Source organism: Argiope bruennichi, chromosome 3, assembly GCF_947563725.1.
Source record: "Argiope bruennichi chromosome 3, qqArgBrue1.1, whole genome shotgun sequence".
Lineage (NCBI taxonomy): Eukaryota > Metazoa > Arthropoda > Arachnida > Araneae > Araneidae > Argiope > Argiope bruennichi.
The window spans coordinates 46,590,324-46,613,810 of NC_079153.1; the positions used below are offsets into that span (position 1 = coordinate 46,590,324).

A 23,487-nucleotide genomic window follows, 5' to 3' on the forward strand; every position below is an offset into this window, starting at 1 on the left:
ATAAACAGGCATCGAGAAAACAAATATTGGTAGTGTTTCCATTATTTTGTTAATTATTTATATATAAAAACTAGTTCAAGCCTGTCCAAAAATACAAGCTGAAATGAGACTTTAGTTTCTTATTATTGAGCATAATTTGTACCTTGATATTATATACAGAGAAAGATATAGTGATGGTGCCTTTAAACCAAGGCAATGAACTTCTTGGATTGCAGAACACATAGAAAAAAGCATTTATTATCATAGACTGCTCAATCAGAAATGAAGCAAATTCATATGAAATTGCATTTTCACATTTACATCTCATACACAACCTAATATGATGCATTAAATAAAGTTATGACAACAGAAGCTTTATTCCACTATCACATCAACATATTTTGTAAAACTGAAATTGTAACAATTATTTATTATTAATAAATCTCGATGTTCACATAAAAAGTTCAGTCTGTTCTGAAAAATTTCAAAATTTTAGACATGAAGAGTTTGTTAATTAAGTCATTACTATATTATCCTAACCTACACACAATCTTGCATGGTGCATTAAACAAAACTTTATTTAATAAATCAGAACTTAATAGCTATATTAATTAAAAATGTTTGAAATTATAACAACTATTCCTGATCGACAAATTTCAAAATTAACATAAGGAATCTTGTCTATTCTAGGAAGTTCCAAGCATTTCACTAATGGATTAAGAGAGAATCGTACATTTACAATGAATCTCCTCTTTCTTACAATGAATCCCCTCTTTCTTCCCTAACTAACCTGTAATGAAACCTGCTGGCATTCTTATGAATTTGGGACTACATTTTATGGCAGACAGTTACTAGTAAATATTCAAGCAATTGAGGTAAAAGACCTGTTGCGGGAACACTGAGTATCACCATTCAAGATTCACCACTGATAAAATTCCATCTCTTTTACAAGAACAATTGATAAATGCTTTTTCCTATGTGTTCTATGATTTATAAAAATCTGCTGCATTAATTTTGAAGATTTTAAATCAATACTTTATGTGTAAAGATTTTGCTGGCATTTAGAGAATTTAGTTACAATCTGAAAACATTACAGTCATGAAAATTTATTCAAATCCCCCTTTTTTTATTGAATGTTTATAACTTGAAATCAAAATTACATCAAATTAGAATTTTTAAAAATTACCAATATATTTTTCAAACAGACCCTAATCACATACAAATCTTCAATCATTCTAAGTCTTTGATGGAATTGGGAGATGAAAAACTATACTGTTGAAATGAAATTTTTTTAAAAATTGGATTTTTCATAATTGTATTTACTTACATAAACATGAAAACATTACAACACAAAATGCATGAAGATGAAAATTATCCTGTACAAAATTTAAAGTTCATGACAATGTGTAATGAATACGTGTACACTGTGTACAAAGTTATGCTGATTTTTCTTTCTCTTTTACTAAGATTACAGACTAGCATAAGATATGCTGCATTCTGATTACATAAACAACATAATTCTAGGGAAAATACTAAATAAATGTCTATTGCAAGAAATATAAAAACACCAAAAAAATGTCTATAAAAATTACAGAGCTTCAAGGATATAATATGCACAATTTTAATTTTTAAAATTTCATAGAACACTTAATCCACTAATTTGAAATTTGTAAAGAACCAATACTTTGAGTCAAATACTAGAAATTTTCAGCTTTGTATAAAAAGACATTACGAAAAAACTAGTTTAAAAAAAGGACTAATAAAGTTATTGATTCATAAGCTTGCATTGATGTTCTATTTCACAGCACAATTTGCAAAGCTGTGCACAGTTTATGTAACATGACATAATCAATTTTATAGCAAAATGTGTGATGAAAGCATCACTTAACTAAATGTGCTATTTCCTGTAATCTTTCGTTTTTCTTTTCAATGCTATTTATTTAGATTGATAAGGAGATCTATTTATAATTTAAGTTGAATTGGATAAACAGTCTTTCCAGAAAATGTCCCTTTCTTTCACAAATGCACAAAACTGCTGAGTTAAATCTATAGAAAAATCACATGAAACTAACTAATAAATATTAAGGTTCAGCAATTAATGACATGAAATATTTCTTCCCCATAACTATAAGGATAATACATCTCCCCAAAAGAAGCTGTAGCTCAATTTTTTTAAAAAAAATTTTACATTTTGAATAAACAGGCACATTTAATACCACTTAACATGCAAAATTTCAAAAACACAATGAACTTGCTTCAATAAATAAATATATAAATTTGAAAAGATGCAAACAGAAGTACACAGTATTCATAAAAAAAAACACAAATATACACAGAACAAAACATGAAATGTAAGTTTCTACTTCCAATATTGTAGAACTTTATGAAACAAATGTCTCAATTTTTTTCTTCAAATATGAAAAAATTATTTTATAAATCCAGATCGCAATTTTATTATTTAGAAAAAAAATACGGAGAAACAGCTATGACAAATAAATGTACAAATGATTTATCTGATTTAATGTTAAAGAAATGCACGACTGTCATAAGTTCTTGGATTTAGTCATAAAAGGAGCTAAATGTGTCTTGAAGTCATGAAGCTAGCCATGGATGCTTCAAGCATTCAGCAGCTGTAGCACGCTCATTTGGATCAAAGGCTAGCATAGGAAGTAAAAATTCAGTAAAAGCCCTTGCTTCTGAAGGGTCCCATTCATATTTTTCTATCAGTACTGAATATAGGCCCCAAGGTTTTAACTTTGTAATGTGTCGTAGTTCTCCTAAATAAACAGATAAGATGACATTTTTAAAACAGAGCAATCACTTAACCAGATAATTTCAAAATTAAAAAAACTTTTATTATTTTGAAATAAATTTTAAATAATTCAAACAAATCCTTAATATTTACACAAAATTTTTCTTTATGACGCAAAATGTTTATATCTTAAAATTGCCAATCTAATTTGAAGAAAGAATTGAAGTAATTTTCAATGCTTTGAAGCTAATTTATAAAAATCTGGCATCTGAAATGATCTCTTAATAGAGAAAAAAAATTCATAAAGGAACACACCTTTTTTATTGAAGAACTCTCGAGAATATTTTCCAGAAAAAGCAATATGTTTTGGTATATCTCCTAGAAGTTCAATAATGTGAGCTAAATGATCTTCATCCCTGGAATAGTCCTCACCAGAATGAGGTTCAAATAAATAATCACCGGTTGCTAATTCAAAAGCCTATAATTAAAATATCAATGTTAATGCAGTTGTATACTGGTGCACAACCTTTTCAGCATATATACAAATAAACATACAAAAATTAAAATACAAATAAACAGATAAACAAAACACATGGACATTTTCAGAAAAACTTAAACATTATTCACAAAAAATCATGCTTCATTTTCTTATAAAAATCTAAATTTATCCCATTGCGTGGAAACTCTTTTATTTTTATTGAAATAATCTTAAAAGAAAAGTTTAGCTATAAATAAAAAATACAATAGAACTGCATTCATTTATCAGCAAAATATAGAAAATGTTGCAGGAATATTTTTTTTTTTGTTTATTTAAACTGCCTAAAATCTTTTATGACTGTTCATTATTGAGGCTGATAAAAAAAAAAAAAAAAAAAAAGTCATTTTTCATTAAAATCAGAGAAAAAATATTATCAATTTGATAAATTCCCAAATTAGATAAGTTAAAGAACTATTATGCAGCTTGTTTAAACCAGTTGTCAATGCAATATTGTTTGCATTCCCATAAATAATTATTTGTTTTAAGCATACATATTGAAACTGTATTGTACTGAGATTTCTAAATGGTTTTAAATAACTACATTTTTCTACACAAAATGATCTACAATTAATACATTTAATGTAAATGGCTTTTGCAGTCTTAAAGTGAGAATTTATTTATAGTAAAAGATTATAAAATAAAATTAATATTATAAATTTCATATTGTTTTTATATTGAAACTGATATAATTAAATGAGTGGAAATTCCACATATATAATTATTTTATTACTTTTAATATTAGAAAAATCAATAGTATTGTTATACTCCTTCAATAAGAATCTTTTTTTTAAAATAAAATTAAAGGTCACTAATGTAAAGAAAAACTTTAATAGAAAACTTATTTGTAATGATCTGAAAGCTACAAACTAAAAAAAAATAGACTAAAAGAGAGCTGGAAGCTTAAATAAATAAATAAAAGTTTACCATGCATGCTGTACTCCATATATCAGCAGGAGGCCCATATCCAGCTCCTAATAGCACTTCTAAGCATCTGTATTGTCTTGTCTGAATGTCTTCTGTGAAATGATGATGCTAGAAATACAGCATTCATGTTATTTTATCGTCAATAAAAGCAAGACAAGAAATGAAATTAAAATTTTACTGTAAAATGATATTTGCATAATTGAGGTATTTTTAATTTCCCATTACTAATATATAATCAGAAATAATATGATGAATAAATTCCAGCTAAAATATTTTTTTCATGTTTTGCATATAAATACCATGCATTTAACAATGTATGGTATTCCCAATTTTACAATACTTATTTTTATTTCAATATAATAAGCAAAATATGAAAATTAAACAATGATGACACTAAATATACTAAATTTTAAAAAAAATTGAAATTTCAATTATTCTGGAGAATTATCAAAAACTTCCAGTTTTTAATAGGATGATTTGAAAAACAAGTGAATTGTACAAACATAAATGGTTAACCAAATATTTACAGAATGAGTATTTGCATTTTGATTTTTTTAAAAATCACACAGGTTCTTGATTTTTAAAAATTTGCAATAGAACAAAATGTGATTTTACACAACAAAACAGCATATTTGTAAGTGAAATTAAAAATTAAAAAACAACAACATAGAATTAAAAAAAAACAGTAAATAAATACATACAACCCAACAAGCGTTTCCTAAATCAGCAATTTTTACAGATATATCACACACTTCATGAACAGGATCTGGCTTATGGTCCATAGGTTTATCATTTTCTAAGATAAACAAAACAGATTTTTAAGAATATAAATTTCATGTACATAATTCTTTTTAGGATTAATTTCTTAAATTACCAAAATATCTACATATTCATGATAAAAAAAGAAATGGATGTAGTCATATTTAATGCACTAAATTAATATATGTATTTTTTTTTAAGTATTGACATCTGGGAATTTTTCAGTGATCAAAAACAATATGTCAGTACAAACAAGGATGGGGATTGAATCATTGATCTTTATTCTGACATCATTCATAAAACATTTAAATAAAATACACCATCTGAAAAAAAAATATGATTCTCTAAAAATTCACAATATGATTCACAAAGAAATATTTTTTAAGAGTTCCCACTCTTATAAGGGGAGAGAAGAAGGGAAAAAAAATCGAAGATCATAAAATTGCATATTTCAGACATAAAAATGAAATTGTTAAAATTTAAACAAAGCATTTTCATATATAATAATTAATGTTCAAATGTGTCATTTCTTTTTGTTTCTACTTCAAGATGCTTAAAAGAAGAATACTAAAGCCACTCGTGCTCAGTACTCAGGCATCTGTTATGCACTAAATATGCACAGTTAAAACTTACATTTCAAAATGGATCTTAATACCACAATGCAAGCACCCTTACACTAGCCACTGTATGGCCCACACTAGATGCTAATTCCACATAACCTACAACTGGGAGTTTACTTCACTGATGTATTCACATTTTCAAAACAATACCAAGTGAAATTGTTTTTCTCGCCAAAAAAGTAAAGGCACATTTCATTTTTTCTCAAGGATACAAAATACAAATCCAATACTTTTCTATACCTCAAGTACAGCAGAAAGGGGGGGGAGAAGAAAATTAGGTTAAAGATTGTTAATGACAATGGCAACCCTATTCCAGGTTTTATCTACACCTTTACTTGAAATAAAGATGAATATGTGTCTGCATATCGGAACTCTGCAGGAGAATGTTTGAAAACTATCAAACTTGGCGCACATATATTTTGAACAATAAAAAAATGTGTACATCAATGACATTTTAAAAATCTTTAATTAGAAATTAATTGAACTTTTGATATTTCTTGGTGACAGTTTACAAAAATATAATAGAAAAATGATTTTTTCAGTGATACTTGTTATTTTGATCAGGTTTGCCAATCAAAACTGAAAAAATTCCCTATGTCTTCACTGTAGGTATATTTAGCACAGGAGGAAATGTGTGAATACCACTCAAGTGCTAGTTATAATGCAATATGATTTTAAGAGGAAAGAGCAAGGAAAGGAAGCAACAATTCTTTTTACTTATTATTTAAAATTGAGCAAGATAAAATTTATATATTAAAGGGGGGGGCATATATTATCTCTCATGCTCTTTAACTACAAGTGTAACACAAAATTAAAGACTCAAGTGAACTAAAATACAAAACATTTTAGTTATCATGATAAATATCATTTAATGATTACTTAACAAAAAAACATTACAAAGCAAGATTACTTTTTCATTATTTATTTATTTTTACCAATTCATGTATTTAGGCATCAATTTCTGCAGATTTTTTCTGCCATCAATTTTATAGAGCTAATCCTTCTCAAATAAGGTACAACATTTTTTATACAGCCTAACCTACAATTTTAACACATTTATATCACTGAATGCATTATGAGATGAATGTAATGTAAAAAGTTTTAATGCCTAAATTTAGCTTTAAATTAATGTTCCTGAAGTAAAAAAATTGAAATCAGTTTATTTTTCAATTAAATTTGTCCTTTTTGATTTCATATATCATCTTTTCCAGTATTCCTTTGAGATATTAAGTCCAACATCAATGATGACTCTTTTGAATGGGAATAGCAATTTTGTATGTTTTCCTCTTTTGGCATGACTAGCAAGTGTCTGATTTCCTATTTTACTTAAGCTTATTATCTTCTTGCAAAGCAAGCAGTATGCAACAAATGGATTTTGTGGAGATTCTCAACCCCCCCCCCCCCCCTCAGCAAAATCAGGATTCATTTTTCTTCTGTCCTATTAAATACAGGTTTTGAGCAGCTCATTGTTTTAAAACAATTCTCTAACCTATCTTTAACAAGCTGCCAGTTTCATAAATAATAAATAAATCATTCAATGAACTCAAGTATGGTAAACTAAAAACCACCACACTGCTTCAGCAAATTGAATATTCCCACCAGAGAAATGTATTCCATTCTTTCATGCAGTTACAGAGTCACACACATGCTCATTAACTGCAATTAGAGAATCTCATGGAAAAAGAACCGTCTTGCAAATCAAAATTGGACTGATTTATAAAGAAAAAACAGGGAGAGAAGGTAGAAAAGGGGCGAGTTTCTGCAATAATCAATCTCAAATGGTGTTTCGTTTTTGGAAGCTATGACTATGATCTTTTATTCTTGCAATCTTTAGAGATCGGCATTTATTAGATGGGTGGAGGGGGGGGGGATGACTAAGAAACAAAATACTTTTTAAATTGATTAAAAATGGAAAAAACTTTATATATCAATCAGCTGTGCCATGCTATATTTTCCAACATTTTCTGTCAAATTTTAAATTTCCTATGTTTTCCTGGTTTTCCAAGTTCTTCCGGTAGCATGGCACAGCTGATTGATATATAAAGTTTTTTCCATTTTTAATCAATTTAAAAAGTATTTTTAACATAGTTTCTTATAAGGTATTTCACATTAAATAAAAACAAAATTAACCTCCATGAGCACATTACATATGCATACAAAAAAAATAGTAAAAGCTCAAATTAAAAGATTAAGTTAACTTTCATTGCAAACTACACCTAGAAAAGTACAATTTTCATGAAATGAATGTGAAATAAAATATATATGAAACATGATATTTTCTGTTAAAATAAATGCTAAAAAAAGTTTGTGACCTTTTAAATTATTTATATAATTGATTCAATAATTTTGCATCATGATTTATATAGACAGACAGATACAATATCCACTTTTACCTCAGCCTAAAAGTCATTTTCTAAGCCAATAGTAATAAGCATACACATTTATTAGGAAAAATGGTTTAAATCAAGAAGATAATTATATTTTGTGCAATTCGAGTAAATAAAATGTACTGATGAATTATAAATTTTTATATCAGCTCCTGGTGCTATGAATTTTTTTAAATAATTTTTTATTAATGCAATAAAGTGAATTTTAAGTAGAATCAGAGAAATTTTTATTGAATAATCATTTTGAGATGCAACAAACATTATAAAATATAGTTTATATAAATAAAGCTTAAATGCTGAACAGTTCTATCTTCTATACTCATTTTATTATTATTTGAAGTTTGGTTTCAGCTAAAATATTTCTGTCCTTGCTTCAAATTTAAGGGCAGATGCAGAAAATTAGGGAAATGCATTGCACAGTGAACAAAATGATGCAAGATTTCTAAAACAATGACTATTTGAGTTAAATAACTATTTGAAGCTTAAAAATATTTTTTTGAGGAAACCATTAAAACCAAGTTACATAAAATATTTAATTGGAAATATTAACAACCATTAATCTTGGCAAACCAGCTGTACATCAAAGACAGCTAGCAAAGGGCACAGGTGGGGGGCAGTACATCATTTAAAGAAAGTTAGGCCCTATGCTTAACTATCTGTAATAGCAGCAGACATAATTTACACAACAAAGGGGGGGGGGGGATTTGAGCTCCACTGAATTTATGACTCTTTCTTAATTACTTATCCCATCTTAAATTATTCTTATTTAATAATGTATAATATGATTAATGGTTACCTCAACTAAGAAGTTTAATTAAACTTAATTTAAGATTTTAAAAATATTTATCATTTACATGAACCTCTATTATAAGTTGTTAAAATTGGAGGAAAAAAAAGTTGTGTGATAACTAATCAGATATAATAGAACAAATAGTATTTTCTTTCCTGATTAGAATAGTGGTAATTGCAACAATACTTCATTGATGATATTGCAACAATACTAACATCAATAAGATAATCCTCATCATCTCAATGAAACCTTATGCATACATAATCTAACTTTCAAAAGGAATATAAGTTTTACATCTTTTGAAGTTAAAAAAAAATTAAGCATTTGGTTGTACACCTGCCAGGAAGGATGCAAAATAAAGACATAATATATTTTAAAATCATTGCAATTTAAAACAAAATAATTTAAAAGGATTTTATATTTAATTTCTCACACATATAAAGCTAATCTAATTAACATAAGCATCATCAAATTCTGTATGAAATGAAACTATCTGCTCATTAACTGAAAACTTTATAAGTAGCCATTAAATATTATGCATTCACATGAGCAATTAGAAACATTATAAATAACAATGAAGGAATAATTTAGGATAATTAAATCCATGATAAACATACCAGGACAGGATGCTACTCTTCTAATTTCAGGTTCTTTAGATTTCTGATGGCTTGAAGGATTAAGAGTACTCTCTGACCTTTCTAGTCTACCTTTAGATGATAAGTAAGCTTCATCTAGATTATCTTCATGACCATTGCACAGTCCTTCTGCTGAAACTGACAGTCTAGGCCTTTCTACACTTCCAATTCTGGGCATATTTTCACTATGTGTTGGACTACAAAATTCTTGAGAAGGAGAAACTGATGTACCAGGTGAATGACCATAGGAAGATTTTGTGATACAGATGTTTTGACCTAGAACATATATCATTTAAGATTTTGTAATATCATCCAAAAATGCATAAAATTAATAATTCTAAAGGAAATATATAAGTGAAAAGTTCATATTATTTTGAACATTTTCAAATATGAGATAGATGATCAATGAATCTGAAATACAATAAAGCAATCAGCTAATATTTTTTAAAAAAACCCTTCACTATTCTTCAAAAATGTTCAAATGACGAGTTCCCAATTCAATGGCATTAACATATTTGTCACATCTATCTAACCCGAAGATTAAAAATAAACCTATTCCATCCTACCAAAAGTTTAGTTCCTTATTCAGACTGCCTTTAACTCTTCATGAAATAAAATATAAACAATTTTAACTGCAAATTCAGTTTAATACAATTTTAAAAACACACACACATATATATATATTCTTTAATCTCTGCTTATATTTTTGCATGTACAATATATTCAAAACTAGTATTATTTTTTAGGAGAGATTCCACTATCATTTATCAAACTACAAGATTTGAACATATAAACTTGTATTATTATTATTACTATTCATAGTTATTACTGTTCATTCTTTAAACAGATAACTTGGAATGAGTACCCTAAAACATTTAATGCAATCTTTTCAAGATAGCAATCAGAAATTTTTAGCATTTAGTTTCATAGAAAACTTACCACAGTTATCATCAGAACTCCCATTACATCTGCTATCATTATCTACCGTTTCACCATCTCCTTCGGCATTATCACCATCACCAATTCTGTCCTATAAAATTTATTAAAAAATGTATTTCTTTTCATTACAAACATTATTCTTTTAATTTAAAACTTTTTTAATCTTTCTATATGGAAGTTATTAAAAATGTAGATGTGTTCTTTTCAGATATAATAAAATTAAATATACAAAATCTTACTTTCAGATATACTTTCCATATTTTGCTGAATTTTATTTAAAAACTTTTCTTTGGATATTTACATTTAATTTGCTTAAATTATGTAATAAAAAGAGTAGGGGAAAGAAACTTCTCATATACAGTAATTATAAATATCTATTTAAGTGGTTTATAAGTTTTAATATGAGAATGCATATGAATTTTTCTTAAAATTTATTTAAATATAATAATATATTATAAATATTAGTTATATGTAAAAGAAATTTTTTAAAAATAAATCTATAAAACTCAAAAAGTTAATTTTATTATTTATAACTCCATAATTAATAGAATGCCAATTATATGCTTCTCAATCAAGGAAATTTCAAAACAATGCAATTTGTAACTACACATAATTCGGGATGCAAATTTGAACAATTAAAAATGAAAAGCAGAATCAGATAAGTATATGAATAAAATATAATATAAAATCAAAAGTAATATCTGATATGATTTTTTTTTAAAAAAAAGATATTGCGATTTCTTGAATTACATAAATTCATACAAAATTTCAAAGAAGAAAAAAATTTCTACGTGTATAGGACTAGATGTATGATTTTTTTTGCAAGAAGTATTTATAAATTCAGAGGCCCAAGGAGATGAATATTCAAAGGAAAAATGTTTCTAATTTATGTAATTACCTTTCATTACATAAATATTTAAATATTTCAGACTTTTAATAAACAAATGATTAAATCAAATTTAAGTCATTTGCTTTAAATGTGAGAGATCTATTTTAAATCAATTCATAACTGCCAACCTATGAAAGCAAAAATTTTTAAAATAAATAAAAAAGGCACAAAAGTAAAATAAACCTAACCCAAAAAGTAGAATATTAATTTTAAAATGAAGTAGCAGATATGTAATTCTGTATTTGAAGTTCCACTGAAAATAAAGATATACTGAATAGATACAAAACAGCAATGGACTCACGTCAATTTTTAAACTCAGAATGAACAAAATATTACTTGATTGAAATTTTCTTCCATTTCTAATTCTTCCAGCTGCTGCATTTGCATTTCCAGAAGTTCTTGCTGACGTTTTGCCTTTTTACGCATTTTTTTCTTTTTATTTTTAGACATCTTGGTATTTGGATTAGGACCTCTGAATTCTTTGGGAGCTGTGCTAACTACAAAATCAGGATGAAAATTGTAAAATCCTTTGTATCAGTCATGGAAAAAAAAGTAGAAAAAGGTACTGTAGAAAGAATACATATCAATAAAATGTAAAACAAAATTACAAAATATTTAACTAGTAATAAATCTTACAAAAAGCAGAATAAACTTTTAAAAGTCAGAATAAAATGATGATGATCAGGAATATAATAATAATTAGAAGATAAAAATTATTTTAATTAATTGCATAAGATAAAAATATAAACTAAATAACTGGTAAAAATAATAAATAACAATTAATCAAAAATAATGAAATAATAGTACCTAAGGAGCCTGGAGGACGAATTCCCATTTTCTGCCATTGAGTTGCTTCATATGCTAATTTTCTAACATAGCTTTCATCAACAGCAATGAGGATATTTTCAGGCTTAATATCTGTATGTATTATTTTACACTGCCTGTGCAAGTAATCTAAACCCTCAATAACCTGAAATAAAAAACAAGCAAAAATGGAATAGAATATGCAAAAATCTTAGAAATTTATAAAAAGAATGAATATTAAACTATTCTAAAATTATTCATTATAATTCAATTTTTTCCAGAAAATTTTTAATATATTAGGAACTATTATGAAAAATTAAGCATTTGTGGTATCAGATATTGATAAACAAAATTAATAAAAATCTAAAATATCAATGACAGTACATAAAATAGACTTTTCTCAATTATTTTCCACTATTAACTATTTTCTATACTTAACATTTTGGAGGTAAGTTTTAAATGCAAAAAGGAATACCAATTTTCCAAAAATTATCATATTATATATATATACGTATAATTTCAAAATTTTGGAAGAATTGAACTATTACATTGGTTTTGCATATAAATAATTAATGATGTGGTAAATTATTAAGCAAAAAAATAATATGCGATACTAATTACCCACCTAAATTTAAAAAAAAAAAACAGTGCAAAGCTTAAGATACTGAGAGAGAAGAATGCATGTACAAAGTAAAAATTATACAAAACAAATTTCCTTAAATATTACTTTGTAATAATCCAACAACCCTCTTACACATAAATTTTCAAAAATAAATAGTTTTTAATGGCATAATTTATTTAGGATATAATATATAAGAATAAAAAAACATTTAGAAGAGTACAATTTTAAAAAAATCTTACCTGTCTTATTATTGACTTTACATTTGGGAGTGGAATACCTTGATAATTAGACCTTATAATCAGTTTCAGTAAATTGTGACCTAATACTTCAAACACCATACATACATCTTGCAAACAATTAAGGTGACAAAACAAATAGCAGGTAGAATTTAAATTATTAATAATTCAAAACTTTCTTCAGTAAATCTTGAAAATTTTTACAACTTTCATCAGAATGAAATTGTAAAAAGTAAGTACACTAATATCAATTTTAGCACATTGTTAGAGCGTCTTTAATGCTCTAAATACCAAATTAATTTTATATATGAGTTTTAAGGTCCAAAAGTTAAACTTTTAAAATAAAAAAAAACTTTTTTTTAAATCCTTTTATCAAATATGAAATTTTTGGAATATTTTTCCACATGATTTTAACAAAATAAATGAAAAATATGGTTGTTTAATTGGTTAAATTTATAAGTCTGCATATCATTAAAAAAAATCTTTTCCATTTTATCAATATTTGGAATTGACAAATGGCATTGAAGAAACACAAGATTAAATCCTAATAATCAATACATCAGTAAGTGAATTTTTAAAAAATAATTATCTATCATAAACAAATTGAAACTTTAAAAAAGATACGTGTCCCATTCACACCAGAAATTTTAAAGTCATCTAATAATTGTACAACCTTTTCCCTGTAACAGTTGTTGGGATCACTTTCACGTACCTATACAAGAAATAAAATAATAATAATAAACATATCACACGCAAAAAATAGAATAAAATAAAATAAAGGAAAAAAAATTTTAATATACAAAAAATACTTACACTACGCAATAATTTAATTTCATCTAATGCTGTTTCTGTATAATGAGATGCACTCTTTACAACTTTAAGAGCCACAAATCTCTTCCCCCTAAATGAAAATAAAATTAAATGCAATAGTGAAATTTACCAGCTTCTTTAAAGAACAAATAAGTTTCTTTTGTATTATGTTCAATATTATAAATGTTTTAAAAATTCAGCCATTATAATCATATTTAAAATTTTAAACATTATTACCAAATAAAAAATTATCAAAAATTTTAGATTAAAAAATTTCTTTTTTTCACTTAAAAAAAATCTAAATAATTATATCTCTAATTATTTTAAATTGTATATACATGTGTCAAAAGTTTATAAAGTTATAAAAATTTAATATAATTAACAATTTCTTTTCTTAAAAATCTTTTTTAAAAAAAATAATCCATTTAAATGTAGTTACAATAACTAAGAAAAAGAGATACCACTCCGTCCCCCCCCCAAAAAAAAATAAACAGCAAAAACATCTATAAAGATTTGAAAGAGATCTTAAAATAATATAGCCTCAAAACAAAAATCTTAAAATTATAGAACTTCAGAAAAATGAAATCTCATAATCATCAAATTAGTCTTAAAAACACAAGACTTTACAAATATATTTTATTTGGGATATATTTCAAAGCAACAATGTTTTAATCAACATGAAGTCAGTTAAATTAATTACATAGATAATTTATTCACAGTTTCTAACTTGAATTGTCACTTTATTCAACATATTTAGTCAATACTAACTAAATTATTATTTTCCTTCGATCAACCTATTTTATAAAAATTCAGAATGAAAACTTACATCAAATCCCAACAAAGCCAGACAGTTGAAAAGTGCCCCCAGCCAAGTTTGCGAATAACATGATAACGACTATGGAACAAATCGCCAATTTTCACTGGATGGTAACCACCTATACAAATAATGAGGGGGGGGGGAAGAAATAGAAAATATTTATAATTACGTAAAAATATACATAATCTTTTGGGCAATAAATAATCATTATAATTAACTCAGAACAAAGAATGTAACAAAATTAATTCCTATATATTCAGAATTGTTGGGGAGAAAGTAAAATGATACTAACCTTTACAATAGTCTTGTGGATCTTCTTGTTCATCATCATCTGATCCAAAAATTTCTTCATCATCTTCATCCTCATAAGGCATGTCATAATTGCTTTGTCGTGCACTGGACCTAAGATTTTCAAACAGTGTTTTAGATTATTGATACTGTAATAATAAAATACATAAACTAAAATATTTCGATAGGAAACTAAAAATAAACTTCCCCTGTAATATAACATATTCAATATATAAAGATACTTTATGACCATTAAAGCATAAAGAATTATGAATACTGATAAGTGATTAATGCCAAATGAAACGAAAAAAATTCAGTTATTATTCAATCATATTTTAAAATTATATATACAAATAAAATAATTTTTATTTAATAATTTTTTTTCTATTACCAATTTTTAAAATTTTTTAATAGTTTAATTGTGCATTATGCAGTTAAATTTTTTAAAAATTAAACTAAATAAAAACATAAATAAATATTTTAATACAATTCTTACACTGATCTTTTAAATGTAGATATTGTATACCAAATTATATTCCTAATATAATTACTAAGAAATTCATCTTTTTAAATAAAAGTTCCAAATAGTATTTAATTATTATGTTTTAATTTCCAACATAGTTTTTATCTCTTCTATAAGTATACTACAGATATAAGATCACTTTGAACAATGAAAAACAATATATCTAATTCAAAGGGAGAAGATCAATTAAATGAGTAAAATGAAAGCTGAAAAGTTAAAATTGAAAAGAAAAAAATATGTGTGAATTATTCTGGGTAAGAAAGATGCATAAAGCATTTAAACGATGTATATAAGTAGATACATTTTCCAAATTCAAACAAATATTGATTTATTCATAGTCGAAGAAGAAAAATTATCAGTATTTAAAAGCATCCGATACCAATTTTCATTACAAAAAGTTATTCTCTATTTAGAAGAAAGTACTTCCAAAAAATTAACTATTTTCATTACTTGGATTATATTCCTTTATTTATAAATTTTGCAAAATTTGTCTAATTATGAAACATTATTAAAAAAGGACTGTATCTAAACAAAAATTCCAGTTCATTAAAATCATATAGAATATTAAATGAAAAGTTTTTTGTATATAAAAAATCTTTATCTGTTTATATATTTATATTCCGTTCAGCCGTTCCGGCGTGATTGACTAACAAACATCCATCCATCCAAACTTTCACATTTATAATAGTAGTATATATATATATATATATAATAAAAAAAAAGATGATTTCTAAAAGATTAATTCAAATATGCGATATATATCAAGTATTGAAATACTGACAAGTATAATTGTCAATATTTCAATAAAACCTTTTAAATCATCATAAAATATATTTCAGAATTTTGTTATAAGTCAATTCAGAAATACAGGATAAATATTAGATTTTAAAGATTAAGAACACAAAAGCAGTTTTACTATAAAAGTTTCAAAATTCATTCTGCTAGGAAATATATCAGATATACTAGAATCAACAATAATTTCAATCTATTTAAAACTGCAAGGACATGACATCTAAAAATAGAAGAAAAAATTATTCTAGCTAACAAATTAAATGAATGTTTCAACAAATTTTCAAAAAATTTGCTGGCTTTCAGTCAAAATAATAATAATAATAATCTTATCTTAAGATAAAAATGCAACTAAACATCTTTCAAACTATACCAAAAAGAATTTAATTCTTTTCTTACTCCTTCTGATAAAAAATGTTTCTTCCATATCTAAATTTTTTAAAAATAAAAACATGTTACTAGCAAATTCATAATTACAAAATTAAATGACAAATCAAATATGTTCTGTAAAATAAAATAGTTATTCTACCTACCATTCTTTGATTTAAGATTTATACTAAAACCCTTCCTGATCAAATCTACATAATTTTAACATGATTTACCATATCATCTCAGATCTTCCTAAAATTTGGCACTTGGCAAAATACCAAGTTTCATTGAGATGTATCAACTCATTTTTGAATAGAAGCTATGCAATGTCCAAAATTGGAGAACAGAATTTTTTTGATCTTAACAGACCCAAGAGATAACCTTTTACAGAAGGTTTCATGCTTTTTCTTATGGCTACATCATACAGGCTAATACACAAATTTTAATTGGTTTTCAAGAAGTACAAATTTTAAAAATTATTCAATGAATAGTTAGGAATATAATTAATTAACTACCAATATATAAATTTAGAGTGATTACAGATTCTTTGATAAAAACAATTAATTAAAACAATTTGAAACTAAAGATTGATTTTTCAATCATACTCTTATTTGCCTAAATAACACAAGAGTGTTAATTTTTATACTTTTGTGAAAGTGAAAGCTAATTTGAAGAAAGAATGTAATAAGTTTTAAACAATCAAATCACATAGGCTTGTAATATACTGCAAATGCCTATTAGCTCATACTTTAATCATTTTAAAGTTAAGTTAAAATACTAGCAGTTTTAAATCATTTTATAAAAGTTGGTCAAATAATATTACTAGAACTTTTATTATTAAAAATGCTAACACAAATTAATGTGGTTGATAATACATGTACAATAGCATTTACAGTACCCAAATATCAAAACTTGGCAAGATGTTTTCTTTTTTAAGATGAATCTACTGCTGACCAATACAATAATAATAACTGTTTGAGTCTTTGCTCTCTTAAAGAAAATTTTAAGGAGAAAGAGTGTTTCCTTTGTGACTGACTACAGCACATGGAAAGAGGCCAGGTGATGGAATAGTGGGTTATAAGACTGAAACAAAAACTGAAGAAGTTACTGAAAGAAGTTACATAACATTTAAAAATGCTATATACCAAACAAATGTGGCCTTTTCAAGAATAAGATCAGGTATCTTATAATAAATAAAATTTAACTGTAAACACATTACTATAATCTTTCTTTAGGTTTATAACCACATTTATTTTCAAGGAAGTATAAAAATTAACATTCTTTTATTATTCAGCTAAAAACAAGGCATTAATGAAAAAGTTTAAAAAAATGTTTGACAAATAACCTATTATCATCTCAAATTTATACTTTGCTACATGATGTACAACATTACAAGTTATTCAGGGAATAAATTTGAAAATTTTTAAATATGTACTTTTTAAAAAAAATTAAATTTTTATTTAGATTTCAACAACAATTTTTGAGTATTATCCTGTAAATAAAGTTTTGAATAGCATCCTGGAAAATATAATGTTAAATATACAAGAAAGAGCATAAAAAAAATGCTTTGAAATGACATTTGTCCCAGCTCTGTAGCTCAAGTAAGAAAGCTGTTTGAGGACAAAATTTTGAAACTTTACATAGCTGTAATTTAAAATGAGCAGACACACTTGCATGAAATTCAGTACTTTTCCAAATCAACATGAATAGTACATTGTATTAAATTTTATGAAAATCTGAGATTGTGAAGACTATCAAATGTGTTAAATTGAGATGGAATAACCTAAAATTGAAAACATGACTAATTAAATATGATTTCATATTGATGTTACAATTTTTAATTTTATTAATGAGATACTGCAATAAGTGCGAGTCATCAATTTGTAAAATTATGCATTCATTCTTTCTTGTAATTAATAATAGTAAAAAGAGCCTACATAATGAAAATATTAAACTTTGGAACTGAATTTACATCTTCATATTAAAAGTTCATCCGATTTCTAGTATGGAACAGTAAACTCTTTTAAATTTCTCAAAGATTCTATTATGTAACTTCGAAAAAAATATTAAATTATAAATTATGACTAATACATAACTTTTTGAATTAGAATGAAGAACATGACAATATTGTTTAATTTGAGTTTTTTCAAATGATAATTAGTAACATTTGGTATCAGATTTTACATAATTACGAAGTAATAATGGACAAAAGTACTTGACAATATTGCAAAATCATATATTTAAATCCAACCTTTTTTTGCTTTTTGTTCCATAGAAATTATGACACTTTTTTGTTAGCAGAGTCCTTAAACAAAAATCTGCCAAAGCTTAGCAATAACATATTAAATCGTAGGGAAAATTCTGATGTCTAAATGAATTTTGGCATAGATGAAACAGTATTAACATTCAAGCTGGTTGATAATTGGGGCCTTGCTAAAGGTATTTTCACTAGGAAAATATCAGCCCTCAATATAAAATATGTTTTCTTACAGAAATAATCGATGCATAAAATATTTTTCAAAAAGTGCCAGTATAAAAAATAATGAAATTATATATTAAATTATAAAAATTTAAAGGAAAATAGTCAAATATTTTCATTAATCTATGACAATTATATATATTACTTGGGTTAACAGTTTAAAATAAAATTTTACAGTTAAAACTAATAGAGGATCCAACAATGATAAATAAAAAAATATATATAAGATAAAAAACTTAAAAAAAAACAACCAGAAATTATACAATACTATTTCTAGAAAGAGTATTATTTCCAAAGCATATACTACTAATACAAAAAAACCTTGACCTATTATCCTCATCTAACCTAAAAATATAAAAAAAAATATTCAATTATAAAATAAATTCATTAATATTACAAAATAAAACTGAGTAATAATAATATTACAAAACAAATTGAGAAACTGGTTATATAAATATTATCAATGTTAATCTCCCCTACATACACATAGCTTTTAATTCCTAATAGGTTGGTAATAATATAATCAATAATTTGATTTTTTTAAAACATGAACTAAAATTGTTGACTTTATTCACATATTTTTCATGCCTATATTAAAAAATACCCATATAACTTTTCTATACTTTTATGTTTGAGAAAAAATTAAATAATCAACCATTTCCAATTACTTTTAAAGTTTAATCTCCGTGCATAAAGTTTCAAAGCAACAATAGGATAATATAATTCTAGAAGAATTTACTTTCCAAATGAGAAAAAAAAACTCCTGACAGACATTTTTTTAAACATTTAATAAAAATCTAATACAGAATAAAAAAATATATTAGTATAGAGTTTATTATATATAAGTAAACTTGAAAATCAATATCAAAGAAATAAAACTAAACAGCAGAGATATACAACTTATTTGTACACATAATCTACAAAAACAGCTCAAGATTAAAATTAAAAAAAAAAAAATACCTTTCATTTCATATCTTAGATACTATTATCCAACTATTATCACAATTTTTCAGCCAAATTTCATACAACCTATGTTTTTTTCAATGAAATATTTAATTAGGATTTGAAAATAAATACCTTCAAACTACTCATAACATATAAGAAATACTTAGATTTCTTTAAAAACAAAGTTTATATAGTATATATTCTGATGTATTATAAATGAATATCAATACTCAGAAACTGAAAAGCAAAACAGAAAAATGAAAAGAAGTAAATACATTAAAAACAAAAAATGATTACTGTAAAGAACTGTGCATTGATAAAAAAAAAAGTATCATTTCACTGCAGATTATCAAAATAAATTTAACATTTTCCAGTTATAGAAATTATGGATATAATAAATATTTAATTGCAGCAAAATTTTCTTCAAACTTCAAATATTTATTTTTTTCGGAATCTACATGTACTCAAATGATGAGTGGCAAGGTTATGAATAATAAAGGAAGAAGATTTAAATAAAGGACTGACTGCGTAGAAGATAGGCAACTAAAACACTTACGATTTTCTAGAATCTGCATTATCAGGTCTGCTTTTTAGTTTAGATTTTGGGCCCTTCGATCGCTTTTTCTTAGCCTGGATAGCCATTACTAAAGATAAAAAGGAATGAATTACGTAATTATAGAATATATATATAAGACATTTAATAGATCAAAAATTGTACAAATAATCATACTACATACCTTTTCGGTTCACATCTGAATTCATTTTCGTAAAATAGAGATTTAGTTACGGATTTTGTTATGGTAAATTGTCAATACAACACTATACATGGAGCGAACAAACTTTAACTTACAATTATGAGTAATGCTTTTGTTGCTGAACTCCGCAATACAAGGGGGAGAAATAAAATTGGTCATATGAAGAGTTGGTGAATTTTAAAAGAGGAAAAAAATAAAAAAACATATTGAAAATTAGAAAGAAATTACGAATTAAAATTATTTCAATTGCTTAGTAGTTTAAATATAAAAAAATTGTTCGTTTTCCGATGCGGCAAATTGCAATCATACATAAACTGAACTGAATTGAGCGCTTATTTTTTTCCGCAGGAAATTGCATCCAAATAGATAACGAATTACAAAAAAAAAAAAAAAAAAAAAAAAAAAAAAAAAAATTCATCCTCAGATATAATATTTATGATAGCTTTTAGATTTCTTTACTTAATATTTTTCTGGATTCTTTTATATGAAAATTTATAGAACACTATTTTAAAATTTAATTTTTTCTTCTAACCTTTAAACAAAATGATAGCAAATCATGCAGGAAAGTAGTCCAAATTTTTTAACGCATTTTTCTCAAGACATTCAATTGATCTTATCATTAAGAATTCCAAATTATTATTTGATGGATATTGTTTGATGATTATGGCTGGATGCAGATTTCAGACATTTCATGCTCATATGTTTTGGTTTCCATTTCATCATTTGTACATCCAAAAAAAGTGCATGCATTTGATGTAAATTCTATGAAGATATTTTGAGTGATATATATTCGTCAAGACAACATAAAAATAATCGATCTCGGTTCAACTATAGCTCGGCTACACATGATTAACATGTTTGCTTTTTGGTCTTAGAATATCTAATTCCTTTGTAATTTACTTCGTCAAATTTCAATTTTTTTTTTTGGGGGGGGGGTTCATATTCGACAAATTAATAACAATTAGATTTTATCTTCATGACCATGGATTTTTACACTTTTTCTACAGTAAAAAGAGAGGGGTGGGGGAACTTTGTGACCTTAGCCTACATATTTTTCACTAAAAAAAATGCATATCCATTTTCGTTAAAAAAGATACCAATGTCTCATATTATATTCTGCTATTCAAATATCTTTTTTTAACATGTTATTCGCTATACTGAAGGAAAATAGTTTCTCAATTGCTGCGATTGGTAAGGCCTCTTTATATAATTTATCCAACACTTCAGTCATTTATATACCTTCTCCATACATCTCTCTCTCTCTTTTTCTGAAATATTACTGTTTATAAATTTTATAGCGAAATTCCACAAAATAAATTTTTTTTTAATTTGTTTTCTTCTTATATACGAAGTATAGAGAAAATATATCGTGATCGTCAAAAAACTTGAATCCGAGATTTCGACGAATCTCCTCGTTTCAGACCTACCTGAATTTAAAAAAAAAAAAAAAAAAAAAAAAAAAACCATTTTTGACATTATATGATTCTGTGAGCAAGATAGCTGAAAAATGCTTTGACCTAGACAGATGAAATTTTTTAAATAGATTTTAAATCTAAATTTCAAATTTTGAACGAAATCCATGTAGAGGAAATTTGTTTGTTTGCATATCAAATACAAGACAACATAATAACTTTCAAATAAATGAAATTTGGTATAAAGATTTTGCTTTTAAAACTTGATTCTGAATACCTATCAAATTTGGAGCCGAATCCGTCAAAGGGTGACTTTCTTTTGATCTGTACTTTCACAAACATGCAAATGCTATAATATGACTTAAGTATATGAAACTTGGCGAGTAATTTTGAGATTATAATCGTAATCTGTGCCAAATTTCAGTTTCCATCGGTTGGAAACAAGTGTCTAAAACACAATATAGATTTTGTACCTATTACTAAATTCAGGAATTGCTCAGGAATTAATAGTCAAAAAAAAATTTCAAGATGTATTCATTGGAAACGCTAGTTTCGTGCCAAAGATCAATATTTCGTAGTTATTGTTCGCAAATCTCATGTAAGGTTTTTGTACCTTATCCCAAGTCCCCAATTTTTTACTCCCCGGGGGGGAGGGGATAACACCTTTATTAGAGAGGTTATTGGGAGACCACTCCTTTTGATTTCTGTATTGCATTGCATGTTTAAAGAAAAAAGAAGCAGAAAAAGATTAAGTCCTCATTAGCAGAAATACTCAATAATATTGTTACGATATCTTAAATTAATAGAAATTAAATCTCAACCTTTCTTAATGTTTTCTGCCATATATCGTAAAAATTTCATTCTGCTGTTGCTTCTACTAAAATCTACAAGTCTAAAATAAGTGGATCAAAGAATATGAAAGTCATGAATAGATTTTAATATCTTTCAGTGACTAATAAACTTATAGTCATTATCCTACTTTTAAATGCAAAAGAAGATAAATCATTTCAAAATGCACATATGATAATAAGTAAAAACCAGCATAGAAAAAAATTTTAAATTTAAAAATTCGTAAAAAGATAAAGAGAAGGATCTTTGATATTTTTTAAAGCCCAGCACACTAATTTTATACACACTATATTTAGCAGTTTTTACGATATATGCACTATATCTAACCATTAGCTGCAATGTAATCACCCAAAATGGCAGAATTCGGCGAGTTCTTGGAAGATTTCTACGCTCAAGTAGCAAGAAAGGTCTTGGGGGAAAGTCAGATGCTAATCAATATGTAATTATTTATTATATATAAAGTATTACTTCGTGTTGTTTTATGACATTCGTGCATAATAAGAATGGAAGAAAAACGTCTAATCTCGTTTTAAAAAATCGAACTCCACGTTTTGAAGACAGTATTTCTGGCCTCATA

The 23,487-nt window shown here is 25.7% G+C and overlaps 1 protein-coding gene across 2 annotated transcripts; it reads right to left on the reverse strand.

Moving 5' to 3' along the window:
* LOC129963380 (SRSF protein kinase 3-like) lies at window positions 1–20,805 on the reverse strand. Of its 2 annotated transcripts, none has more exons than XM_056077714.1 (15): window positions 20,632–20,805; window positions 20,451–20,538; window positions 14,794–14,903; window positions 14,511–14,619; window positions 13,688–13,775; window positions 13,499–13,586; window positions 12,878–12,984; window positions 12,020–12,182; window positions 11,549–11,739; window positions 10,324–10,414; window positions 9,367–9,660; window positions 4,895–4,989; window positions 4,194–4,301; window positions 3,047–3,209; window positions 1–2,756 (listed from the first exon to the last, which is right to left on the reverse strand). In XM_056077714.1, exons 1-15 carry the CDS (start codon window positions 20,654–20,656, stop codon window positions 2,572–2,574), a joined length of 1,905 nt encoding a protein of 634 aa, XP_055933689.1. In that variant the 5' UTR covers window positions 20,657–20,805; the 3' UTR covers window positions 1–2,571. The 2 variants fall into 2 exon arrangements, with proteins under 2 accessions (XP_055933689.1, XP_055933690.1); XM_056077715.1 differs by having other exon boundaries at window positions 5–2,756; window positions 11,549–11,709; window positions 20,632–20,795.
* Between the last annotated feature and the right edge of the window lie 2,682 nt (window positions 20,806–23,487).